The 12,374-nt window shown below is 43.6% G+C and overlaps 1 protein-coding gene across 5 annotated transcripts in view; it reads right to left on the bottom strand.

The window, feature by feature from the left end:
* The window catches only part of LOC140738775 (voltage-dependent calcium channel subunit alpha-2/delta-1-like), a 715,977-nt gene that overhangs the window by 41,918 nt on the left and 661,685 nt on the right, over positions 1 to 12,374 (bottom strand). For all 5 annotated transcript variants that reach the window (XM_073066574.1, XM_073066575.1, XM_073066576.1 and 2 more), the window contains 2 exons: positions 3,859 to 3,926; positions 1,652 to 1,690 (listed from right to left, as the gene is read on the bottom strand). In XM_073066574.1, coding sequence (XP_072922675.1) covers positions 1,652 to 1,690; positions 3,859 to 3,926 — 107 coding nt within the window. The remainder of the gene's footprint in view (positions 1 to 1,651; positions 1,691 to 3,858; positions 3,927 to 12,374) is intronic.

Raw genomic sequence — 12,374 nt, 5'->3', positions numbered from 1 at the left:
AGTGTATCTAAATGGTCATTTTGCAGTGGGCAAGATTATTCAGAGAAACATTTGCAGATATTGGGTATTCTGAATCTTTTTTTTCTCGCCTGTATTTCTCTTGAATGAAATCTACAAAATCTATCAAGTACTATTTAGATAAATAGTGCTAAATGGTTCCCTTTCCTGATTTCCAATTTGTGCCATAGATTTAGGATTAATTTGATTTCCTTTGGCACAACTCCTGAAACTTTTACTGCCCATCCAAGCTTGTCAAATCAAAGCTATTCTTGACATTTTAAAACGATTCTTGTTCGTGTACTACCATTAGATTAAGCTCCCACTAACAGTATCCTGTCAGCAGTTTTACAAATGCTAAACTACCTAACTACCACACAGTAGTTCTTTATCTTCTCCTGGAAAACAACAGCTGGATTCAATTTATTTTACTTTTTGGAGTAAGGATTGAAAAATGCACATCAACAATTAGTTTCAGACAGGTTTACTACACAACCTAGCCAAGGACAAGCTCATATCAAAATTTATATAACATAAACTGGCGTCTCCAGTACAGAATAGGACCCTCCATAGAAGAGTATTGTTTTGGCATAGAAAGAAGCCATTCATTTCATGAAGATAATTCTGGCTCCTGTTGGAGTAATCCTTTCAGACCCTTTTCCACCATTTTTCCTAATGCCCTTGATTTTTTTCTCTCTCTCTCTTCAAGTACCTACACAGTTCCCTCTGGGAAATCACTGATTGAGACTGCTTCCGTCATCCCACCATTTGTGAGCTGCAGATACTAAATACTATGTGCATAAAAAAGTCTTGGCCCTTGAACCATCTAGAACTTCCTTGTTATCCACCAAATCTCCACAAAGGCTTCCTTGTTCTACGGAGAAGAATTTCAGCTTCTCCAACCTGACTTTGTGGCCAACATTTCTCATCTCTGAAAACATTGTGGAAAATCTTTTCTGCATCTTATTTGGGATCTTCCCATTTTTGTAAAGTTAATTCCTTATAACATGATGCAATACTCAAGTTGTGGAGAAAGGTTTATAAAGTTAAAAGTAATGTCCCTCCTTTTGCTCTCAATGCTTCTATTTATATAAATCCTCAAATCACATATATTTAATAATCTCCCTTTCAATATGCTATTTACACAGATTTATGCACATATATTTAAGAAGTGGATCCTCTTCAGAAGAACTGGGACATCCTCACCCCTGCCACAGTCCCATAACTTCAGTGAATTAAACTCTCCCTGGTTAGAATAAAACCTAACCTGGAAAATCCATCATTGCAAAGGTAAGTGATCACTAACAAATACACAAATTGATAGTGTCACGAACTCAGAGTCATATACCATGGAAACAGGCCCTTTGACCAAACTTAACCATGCTGACTAAGGTGCCCATCTCACTTGCCTACTTTTGACCCATCTCCCTCTAAACTCTTCTTATCAATGTATGTTTCCAAATGTCTTTCAAATGCTGCTATAATGATGATGGGTCTCGACTGTTACTATCTTCCATGGATGCTACCTGGCCTGCTGAGTTTCTCCAGCATTTTGTGTGTGTTGCTTGAATTTCCAGCATCTGCAGATTTTCTCTTGGTGTAATGACTCTACCAGCTGGACAACATGGGTGCAGTAAAGGTGATCCTGTCTTACCTTGCTATTTTTTGTGCAGTCACAGATCTCTTGGTAACACTGCAACAGGAAGTAAGGAAGTAACTAATTAGTACATTCATAAGGACTTCACAATTTACATCTACAACACATAAGTTACAACTGCCAAATGTGCCACTATGATAATTCACCCTGGGAGAGATGAGGCAAAAGGCCTCTTTCTCATTGATGCAGAACGGACAGGGCTGTGCGGTCTGCAAAGACCCGAGTAACAGGTATCGGTATAACACTATGGTGGTCATATTGCTAGCACTGGTCTGGTACTAGTAATCAAAAAGTCAGTATGTGTGTATTAACTCTCATCATGGTGGTAGCCGACTATGGGCTAGAGACTGCTTTACTAGTGATATTAAAATAGCACTCTAATGCAGCTTATGAAAACTGCAACAAGATGAGTTTATTGCAAGGTTCGTAAACAGCACGTCTCCCCATCTTTGGTTTCAGTGCAGCGTCCTCTATTGATGCAGTTTCCCGCAGCCATTGCCGTTTGGTCCGACAGCTGCTACTGGTTACAGCCGCGTCCCAGAGGGATGTCCCTCAGCTGGAGTGTGTTGCCACTGGATAATTGAACGCTGGTGCCAGGAGAGTCCTTTCAGGGGGGCAGAATGTCCTGCAGAGGATGGTGAAGGGCTGAGCCTGCGAGGGGGGGGGGGGGCGTTATTTTATATGCAAAAAGTTCCATGGTTGTCCTTTGAAGTTGGAATGAAGTGTATAAAAATGCCTCATGGAAGCAAATGATTGGAGGAAAAATTGACAAAATCTCTCAAGAGTTCGGGTGACCTGCCTAGCACAGGAATTGGCAGTAATACAGGAAAAGAAATTTCTAGCACTTAATTTAGCTATAAATCAGAGTTACAATGGTAAACAATAACCAGAAAATTGCTGGAGTGCTGTAAAACCAAACAGATTACCTCATTTCAAATGAGAGAACCTGCAGGTGCTGGAAATCCGAGCAATGCACACAAAATGCTGGAGGAACTCAGCAGGCCAGGCAGAATCCATGGAAAAGAGGAAACAGGCAATGTTTTGGGCTGAGACCCTTCACCAGGCAGTTTTCGGCATTTTGTGCGGGTTGCTTGGATTACCCCATTTTGTTTGGGGGAAGGAACACCTTGGCTTTTATATGAAAACTGACCAACACCAAAATGGTTGACACCTAACTGCCCTCCAAAATGGCCGAGCAAACCATTCAGCTCAAGGGAAATTTGGAACGGACAGGGAACAGTGGTCTCAATAACTCATGAATAAACTTAAAGGGAGACAGGTGGTGGAGAATGTGTTAGGGTTACAGTTTTATCCAAAGCCAATTTCAGGAAGAGACTTTTTGGAAGGAGGAGACTGAGTAGGGACCAAACATTGTTCTAGAGTCCATCAAAATCTACAGTCCATGACCCAGCACTTTGGTATCTCACACAGGCTCTCTCTCTCTTTCCTGCAACAACGAGATCGTAGACCAACAACTCACTGTTCTGATCTTACAATCTTCCCTGTCTATTTTTTTGCACTATTTATTTTATTTTCTCATGTAACTTACAGTAATATTTTATGCCTTGCACTATACTGCTGCGTGATACATCAAATTTCAGTGGTAATAAACCAGATTTACGTAGATTTTTTTTTGTCCTTTATTGCCTTCTCAATTCAGGAACAAGTAAGAGTTAATCACATTGGTAGGTCCAGATTCACAAACAGATCAGAGACACGATCCAGGGACATTAGTGAACCAGATGTGTTTTCATGACAATCCTGTAATTTCACAGTTAGCATGAACGAGTCAAACTCGTTCTGATGCTTTTCATATTCACACATGGAATTTCCCCAGAAAGGTGGAAAATCCCCGTCTTGCTCACTGACTTAGCTGGAATCATCCCACATGCCTTTTCTGTCTCTAACAGGATTTCAAAGATAAGTTATGAATTATGGGGATTTTCAGGGTCTCAGACTCCAACTTCCTCACGGAAAAATTCTAATGTCCAGGAATTTTTGACCTTCAGTGGGGTGAAAGGAAACTGAAGTCACAATTAGTTCCATGTTATAGACATCAGTTAACAAGAAAGGATCGGCAACTGATTGACCAAAATAGTTTCAACTTTAACAACAATTGTGGTTATTGTTTCCAAAAAATATTATCGTTAAAAGACAGCCACAGTCATGTGTGACTCTGTAAATCACTGGTTTCGTGCTCTTACCTTGCTCTTACTGACTACCTTTGTGAAGTTTTCCATCCAGGCGTTTATATCAAGCTTCACTCCAACAACTGCAAACCAATCAGAAATTTGTGCATCAGTATCACCAAAGAGGTAGCAGCAGGAATTAATGCTTCCTTCTTCTCATTTCAAAACTCAAATAACCTACTGTATTTGTCATTCTTCAACCAAGTAGAAGAGCTAATTTCCCACCATCATAGATGAAATAAAACCCAGCATTGCTCTTCCTTCCTTGTGATTCCAACTGGCTGAGACTGGAAATACGCTGAGCAGTATATGACCTGTGGTATGAAATCCCACAATAGCTGTTTATGCTCTTTAGCTGAAGTACGTATGCTGACGGCCTTTCAAATAAATTGGGACACAACCATCAGCTTTGAAGAGGTAAACACAAGAGATTTTCACAAGCTGATTATCCTGACTAGCAAACACAATACGCTGGAGGAACTCAGAAGGTCAGGCAGCGTCTATGGCAAGGAATAGTCAATTTGATTGGCCTGAAACGTTGACTGTTTATTTTTCTCCATAGATGCTGCCTGACCTGCTAAGTTCCTCTATAATTTTGTGTTAATAGCTTTGAATAGGTGAGCAATGTGCAGAACCAAGAAGCTTCTGGAATGTGCACATATTATGCCCAAGCAGCAGACGTGCAGTGTCTCCTGTGAACAAGATGCAAGAGAACAATCAACCGCTTCTCATGAGGAAGGTTTATAAATTGCTCCATGCCTTCTTCTGACATTAAAATAGCATTATAAGTTGCCCTGAAATTACAGATTGTGCTGAAAACACTCAGTAGGTCAGGTAGCATCTGGCAAACAGCTACAGCTAATGTTTCAAGTCAGGTACTTTGGCAGTATAGAGAGAAAAACAGATAAAACAAGTTAAAATTGCCAGAAGGGCAGAGCAGGGTGGCCAGGCCAAAGGGAATATCTGATCAGGTGAGACCAGGGTTGCCATGGGAATGAGCTACAGTTGGAGTCATCTGCTTCATATTTTAATGAGGACTGATAGTGACAGACAGGCAGCAAACAACAGAACATATAAAAATTATGGAATGAGGGAAGTTAGAGAGAACACAAGCAAAGGACCATAGAAGCTGCAAATTGCAGAGCTGTAAGAAATGGCCAGCAGTTCAGGTGGAGCTAATGGTGAGAGAAAAATGAAGCTAATATTATAGATAAGTGACAACAGCACAACAGCCCATTTCCAACTTGGAGAGAGTACATTACTGACTCATTACTAAGAGTCAGGCACTTCCCCGTCTTCACTTAGCTTAGTCTTCACTCAGCTAATGGGAGTCATCTGCCACTCACTTCCAACTCATCACCTGCAGCCTATTTAAACCCCACTCGCATTCATAGCCCTGGCTCATTCATCAATTCAGTCACGCTCAACTATTTGTTCCTAGCCTTCAGTTACCTTGTTGTCTTGCTGTGTTAAGTATCCATTCTCTCTTGTTTTGTAGCCTCTCATGGCTTGTTATTTTGCAGGTTCATTATTAAAGAGATCGTCTCCATGTTTGAGTGTGCGTTTGGGTCAAACCTCCTCTGCATTTCCTGACAGGATGGGTGAACCCACAAATGACCCGGCAAGTATGATTGTCTAAATGAAGCTGTGCATTGACAGGAGCACACGATCCCGCCGCAGCAGGAAACCATTGACCATCTGCCACCACTCCATTCCAACTCTCTGTCTCGATACAGCAATCCCGTACCGGTCAAACACCTCCCTCCAATGGAGACATGGACTGATGGGGAACATCGAACCGTTCCTGACCTGGACTGACCTCCAGAACCACATATCCATGCAACTCAATCCGCGTCAGTCTTGCTGGGTCCTCTTCTTTGAACAATTCAACTACACCATCTGCAACCAACCTGGCTCCAAGGACATGAAGACGGATGAACTGCCATGACAGTTGGACTCAGCCGAAATGGAGATCAACTCTAAGCCCATCATTCCACCCTTGCAGATCTTTGCCCCAATCATCCGGGATTTTGAAAACCTGACCCGCCAGGCCCTATAACATGACCCGGCTCTAGCCAACACCTCTGACAATCTAACCTGGCGGACCTGGATTTCAAGATCCCAGTACAATTTTTCCAATCAGCACCCTTCTCGGCCCCTGTGGCTCCTACCAGTCCCTCGAAGCCTGTGGTCCCACATTGACCTAGACGCTATCACGTTGTGGATGGGGTGTGCAGCACCTGATCAATTGGGAAGGGTCTGGCCTGGAGGAGAGGTCTTGGATGCCATCCAGTTTCATCTTGGATACATCACTCATCATGTTCCACCAGACCCATCTAGATCACCAGGAGCCATCAGATGCGGCCGTAATGGGGGGGGGGGTATCCTGTCAGACCTGTACAGGCAGGCATGTCCCAGTCTCCACTCAGCTAACAGGAGTTAGCTGCCAACCATTTCAACTCATCACCTGCAGCCTTTTTAAACCCAGCTCTCATCCACAGCCCTGCTTCACCCATCAAACCAGCCAGCCTGAGCCATTTACTCCTATCCTTGTTGTGTTCAGTATCTCTTCCCTCTTGTTTTGAGGCTCCTCATATCTTGTTATTTTGCAGTTTATCATTAAAGTGATCGCTCTCTGCTAAATCGTCTCCACTCTCTGTGATTGGGTCAAGCTTCCTCTACACTTCCTGACAGAAGTTGTAGAAGCAAACATTCCTTAATATATTTGTTTTTCAATGTTCCCTTCTTCAAGTACAAAGTTCAAAGTAAAACTTATTAACAGTGCACACATGTCACCATATACAACCCTGAAATTCTTCTTCTGCGGGCATATTTAACCAATCTCCAGAACAGTAACTATGAACTAAACATCTGGGACTGTAAACAGTGCAAATGTGGATATAAATAGCAATAAACAATGAGCGTGAAATAACAATATAGCAGAGTCCTTAAATGAATGTAGTTACCCCCTTGTTTTCAAGAGACTGATGGCTGAGGGATAATAACTGTTCTTGAATCTCATGGTACCTGTGGCTCCTGTACCTCCTACCTGACGGCAGCAGCAGGTAAAGAACATGGCCTGGGCGGTGAGGATCTCTGATGATGGGTTTTACTTTTCAAAGGCAGCGTTTCTTATACATGTGCTCAATGATTGGGAAGGCTTTACCCATGATGTACTGGGTCGAATTCATTACCTTCTGTCGGATTTTTCCGTTAAGAGGCATTGGTGTTCCCATACAAGGCTGTAATGTGGCCAGCAGCGCTTTCCATCACACATCTATAACCTCTGCAGACTCCTGAAGAAGTAGAGGCGCTGTTGTGCTTTCGTTGCAATTGCATTTATATGATGGGTCCAGGACAGGTCCTCTGAGATAGTGACACCCAGGAATTTAAAGTTACTGACCCTCTCCACCTCTGATCCTCTGATGACTACTGGCTCCTGGACCTCTGGTTTCCCTCTCCTGAAGTCCACAAGCAGTTCCTTGGTCTTACTGACATTGAGAGAGAGGTTGTTATTATTACACCACTCAGCCAAGTTTTCAACAGCCGCATCATCAGCAAACTTGTATACGGTGTTGGAGCTGTACATAGCCACACAGTAATAGGGTTAAAGCAAGCAGTGCTGGGGGCTAAATACACATCCCTGCACTGCTCCCGTGCTGCTGGAGATTGTGCAGGAGATGTTTTTGCCAAACCGAACTGACTGGGGTCTACAAGTGAAGAAATCCGGGATCCACTTGCACAAGGGAGTATTGAGGCTCAGGACTTGGGATTTTACTGGTTCGTTTTGAGGGGATGCTGAGCTGTAATCGATAAAGAGCATCCTGATATATGCATCTTTGCTGTTCAGATGTCCCAGGGTCTTGTGAAGAGCCAACGAGATGGCATCTGCTGTAGACCTGTTGGCGAATTGGAGCAGATCCAAGTTGCCATTCAGACAGGAGCAGATATGCTTCAGCACCAGCCTCTCAAAACACTCCATCACTGTGGATGTAAGTGCCACTGGCGATAGTCATTTAGACAGGTCAGCACGCTTTTCTTGGGCATCAGTACGAATGAAGCCTGCTTGAAGCAGATGGTTACCATACACTGCCGGAGTGAGGGGTTGAAGATATTTGGGAATACACCAGCCAGTTAGTCAGCACAAGTCTTCAGTACTCGGCCAGGTACTCCATGCCTTCCTTGGATTCACTCTCTTGAAGGCAACCCATACATCATCTTCAGATACTGAGACCAAAGGATCATCGAGAGTCTTAGGGATGTGTGACGGTTTCTCCCTGATCTGGTGCTCAGAGTGAGCATAGAAGGCATTGAGCTCATCTGGAAGCGAAGCTCTGCTGTCTCCTACGTCACAAGATACCGGCGGGGATGATGGCAGAACACAGTTGGCTGAAGTTTCAGGGAATAGTTCACAAGGACAGATCTGTCCCACAGAGGAAGATGTTCTCAGATGGCAGGGGAAGGCGACAATGGCTGACAAAGGAAGTCAAGGATTGCATAAAGGCCATGCAGGGTAGCAAAAGTGAGTGGGAAGTTAAATAATAGGGAAGTTTTAAAAATACAATAAAAAGCAAATAAAACAGCTACAAGAAGGGAAAAGATGAAATATAAGGACAGACTACCCAATAATATAAAGCAGTGTAACGCACTGTAATGGCTTCTCTATAATGTTTCACTGCAAAGGCTAATGAAATGGCTTCTCTGTAAGGTTCACTGCTGAAGTAACGGTTTCTCTGTAGCAGCAATGTCTGGGTTCTGGCTGGAGATAACAGGACTGTGGTTATGCATGTTAGCCAATCAGAGATTGTTGCTCTGCCTTGTGAATCTGGAAGGAGAGATTCACGTGCTTTTGCCAGGGAGAGATGAGGAGAGAAGACGCGAATGGAGAGATTTGGTCGGTCACCAGACGGGGTGGACTCGGAGCGAGGGTCCGAAGGGCAGCGACGATCGGAGGAGGTTGATGGTGAGCGATCGACTTACTAGTGAGCTCCAACTTTGTGCAACAGACTGTTTCATAAGATTGGGCCCTTTTTTTTGTTTATTTACTAACCATATAGTCAAGGTAAGAATTATAAAGCTTAATCGCTTAATCACATATTGTGTACAGTTTGTTATTTTGGGTACTGATTTGTAACAGAGCACACATCGCACAGCATCCACCCAAATGAGATTTCTGAAGCTTGGCCAGGCTGGAGGTTATCACCCCCAATATTAAGCTGCTAGCCAAAGCGAGAGTTACAGCAGAATACCAAAACAGTTTCCAGTTACATAAAGAGTGAAAGGGACGTGAGAGTTGATATTGGACCACTGGAAAAAAGATGCTGGTGAGGTAGTAATGGGATTTCAAAGAAATAGCAGATGAACTTAGTGGGTGCTTTGCATCTGCCTTCAATGCAGAAGACACTAGCAGTGTGCCAGAGGTCAACGAGTGTCAGGGAGCAGGAGTGAGTGCCATTGCTATTACAAAGGAAAATGTGCTCGGAAAGCTCAAAGGTCTGAAGGTGGGTAAGTCACCCGGACCAGATGGACTACACCCCTGAGTTCTGAGAGAGGTTGCTGAAGAGATAACTGATGCTTTGGTCATGATCTTTCATGAAGCACTCGTTTCTGGCATGGTCCCAGAGGATTGGAGGATTGCAAATGCCACTCCACTCTTTAAGAAGGGTGGAAGGCAAAAGAAAGGAAGTTACAGGCCAGTTAGCCTAACTTCAGTGGTTGGGAAAGTGTTGGAGTCTATTATTAAGGATGAAGTTTCGAGGTACTTGGAGACTAATGGTAAAATAAGTCAAAGTCAGCACGGTTTCAGTAAAGGGAAATCTTGCCTGACAAATCTGTTAGAGTTCTTCAAGGAAGTAACAAGCAAGGTGGACAAAGGAGAGGCAGTGTGTGTCATTTACTTGGATCTTCAGAAGGCAATTGATAAGGTGCCATACATAAGGTTACTTTACAAGATAAAATCCTATAGCATTACAGGAAAGATAGTGGTATGGATAGAGGAATGGCTGACAGGCAGGAGGCAGCAAAGGGGCCTTTTCTGGTTCACTGCCTGTGACTAGTGGTGTTCCTCTGGGGTCAGTACTGGGACCGCTACTTTCCACATTGTTTGTCAATGATTTAGATAATGGAATTGATGGCTTTGTGGCAGAGTTTGTGGATGATACAAAGATAGGTGAAGGGATAGGCAGTGCTGAGAAAGCAATACAGTCGCAGCAGAACTTAGACAAATTGGAAGAATGGGCAAAGAGCTGCCAGATGGAATACAGTGTTGGGAAATGTATGATAATGTATTTGGGAAAAGGAACAATAGTACGGACTATTATCTAAATGGGGAGAAGGTTCAAACATCAGAGGTGCAGAGGGACTTAGGAGTCCTCGTGCAAGACTCCCAGAAGATTAATTTACAGGTTGAGTCTGTGGTAAAGACAGCAAATGCAATATTGCCAGTTATTTCAAGGGGAAGAGAATATAAAGGCAACGAGATAATGCTGAGCCTTTTTAAGACACTAGTTAAGCTGCACTTAGAGAATTGTCAACTTTTGGGCCCCATATCTCAGAAAGGATGTGTTGTCATTGGAAAGAGTCCTGAGGAGGTTCACGAGGTTGATTCCGGAAATGATGGGGTTAACATGCAAAGAGTATTTGGCAGCTTTGGGTCTGTACTCATTGGAACTTAGAAGAATGCGGAGGATCTCACTGAAACCAACCGAATGTTGAATTGACTAGACAGGATGGATGTGGAGAGATTATTTCCTATGGTGGGGGTATCCAGAACTAGAGGGCACAGCCTCAAAATTGAGGGGTGACCCTTTAGAACAGAGGAAATTTTTTTAGCCAGACAGTAGTAAATCTGTGGAATGCTCTGCCACAGACTGCGGTAGAGGCCAAGTCAGTGTGTATATTTAAGGTGGAAGTTAATCATTCCCTGATCTGTCAGGCATCAATGGATATGGCGAGAAGGCATGTATGGGGTTAAGTGGGATCTGGGGTCAGCCATGATGGAATGACAGAGCAGACTCGATGGGCTGAATAGTCTAATTCTGCTCCTATGTTTTATGGTCATCTTTAACTTTGGAGTAGGTTATGGCACTCACTCTCCGGTCCTGTTCACCCTGTACACATCAGACTTCCAATATAACTCGGAGTCCTGCCATGTGCAGAAGTTCGCTGATGACACGGCCATAGTGGGGTGTGTCAGGAATGGACAGGAGGAGGAGTATAGGAAACTGATACAGGACTTTGTGATATGGTGCAACTCAAACTACCTGCGTCTCAATATCACCAAGACCAAGGAGATGGTGGTGGACTTTAGGAGATCTAGGCCTCATATGGAGCCAGTGATCATTAATGGAGAATGTGTGGAGCAGGTTAAGACCTACAAGTATCTGGGAGTACAGTTAGATGAGAAGCTAGACTGGACTGCCAACACAGATGCCTTGTGCAGGAAGGCACAGAGTCGACTGTACTTCCTAAGAAGGTTGGCGTCATTCAATGTCTGTAGTGAGATGCTGAAGATGTTCTATAGGTCAGTTGTGGAGAGCGCCCTCTTCTTTGTGGTGGCGTGTTGGGGAGGAAGCATTAAGAAGAGGGACGCCTCACGTCTTAATAAGCTGGTAAGGAAGGCGGGCTCTGTCGTGGGCAAAGTACTGGAGAGTTTAACATCGGTAGCTGAGCGAAGGGCGCTGAGTAGGCTACGGTCAATTATGGATAACTCTGAACATCCTCTACATAGCACCATCCAGAGACAGAGAAGCAGTTTCAGCGACAGGTTACTATCGATGCAATGCTCCTCAGACAGGATGAAGAGGTCAATACTCCCCAATGCCATTAGGCTTTACAATTCTACCGCCAGGACTTAAGAACTTTTTAAAAGCTATTATTAATGCTTTTTGAGATAGTGATTTAGATGCATATCATTTTTTTTTTTACTGAGTTAAGTATTGTATGTAATTAGTTTTGCTACAACAAGTGTATGGGACATTGGAAAAAAAGTTGAATTTCCCCATGGGGATGAATAAAGTATCTATCTATCTATCTATCTATCAGTCCCTGCCACAGCTGTCGAACATCCCTCATTGATTCCAGTCTAGTCTGGAATCCCCACTTTGCCCGAGAAATGACTGTCCGGACATCATACCTGCACCTCTTTTATCATTCTTGATTCCCAGAGCTGAATGCCTCTAATCTGACTCTCAGCAGGCTCCAGGATTCATTGTTCATCCAGGGCTTCTGACTGGGGGAAACCCTGAATAATATTGTGGGGACGCACTCATCCACAGCTGTTTTAATAAAGTCTGTATCGACCCTGGTGTAGTCATTCAGGTCCTCAGATGAATTCTTGAACATGGCCCAGTCCACTGGCTCAAGGCAATCCTGTAACCGTTCCTCAGCCTCCTGCAACCACCTCTTAGCTGCCTTGATCTCTGGAGCCTTGATCTTCAGGCTCCGTCTGTATGCAAGTATCAGGAGTACAGACAAATGATCTGACTTACCAAAATAGGGTTTCAGGAAGGAATGACAGGCTTTATTTTAAT

The sequence above is a fragment of the Hemitrygon akajei genome, chromosome 14 (assembly GCF_048418815.1).
Source record: "Hemitrygon akajei chromosome 14, sHemAka1.3, whole genome shotgun sequence".
NCBI lineage: Eukaryota > Metazoa > Chordata > Chondrichthyes > Myliobatiformes > Dasyatidae > Hemitrygon > Hemitrygon akajei.
Note: the sequence above shows the minus strand (reverse complement) of the source record. Positions and strands in the feature narration are given on the sequence as shown.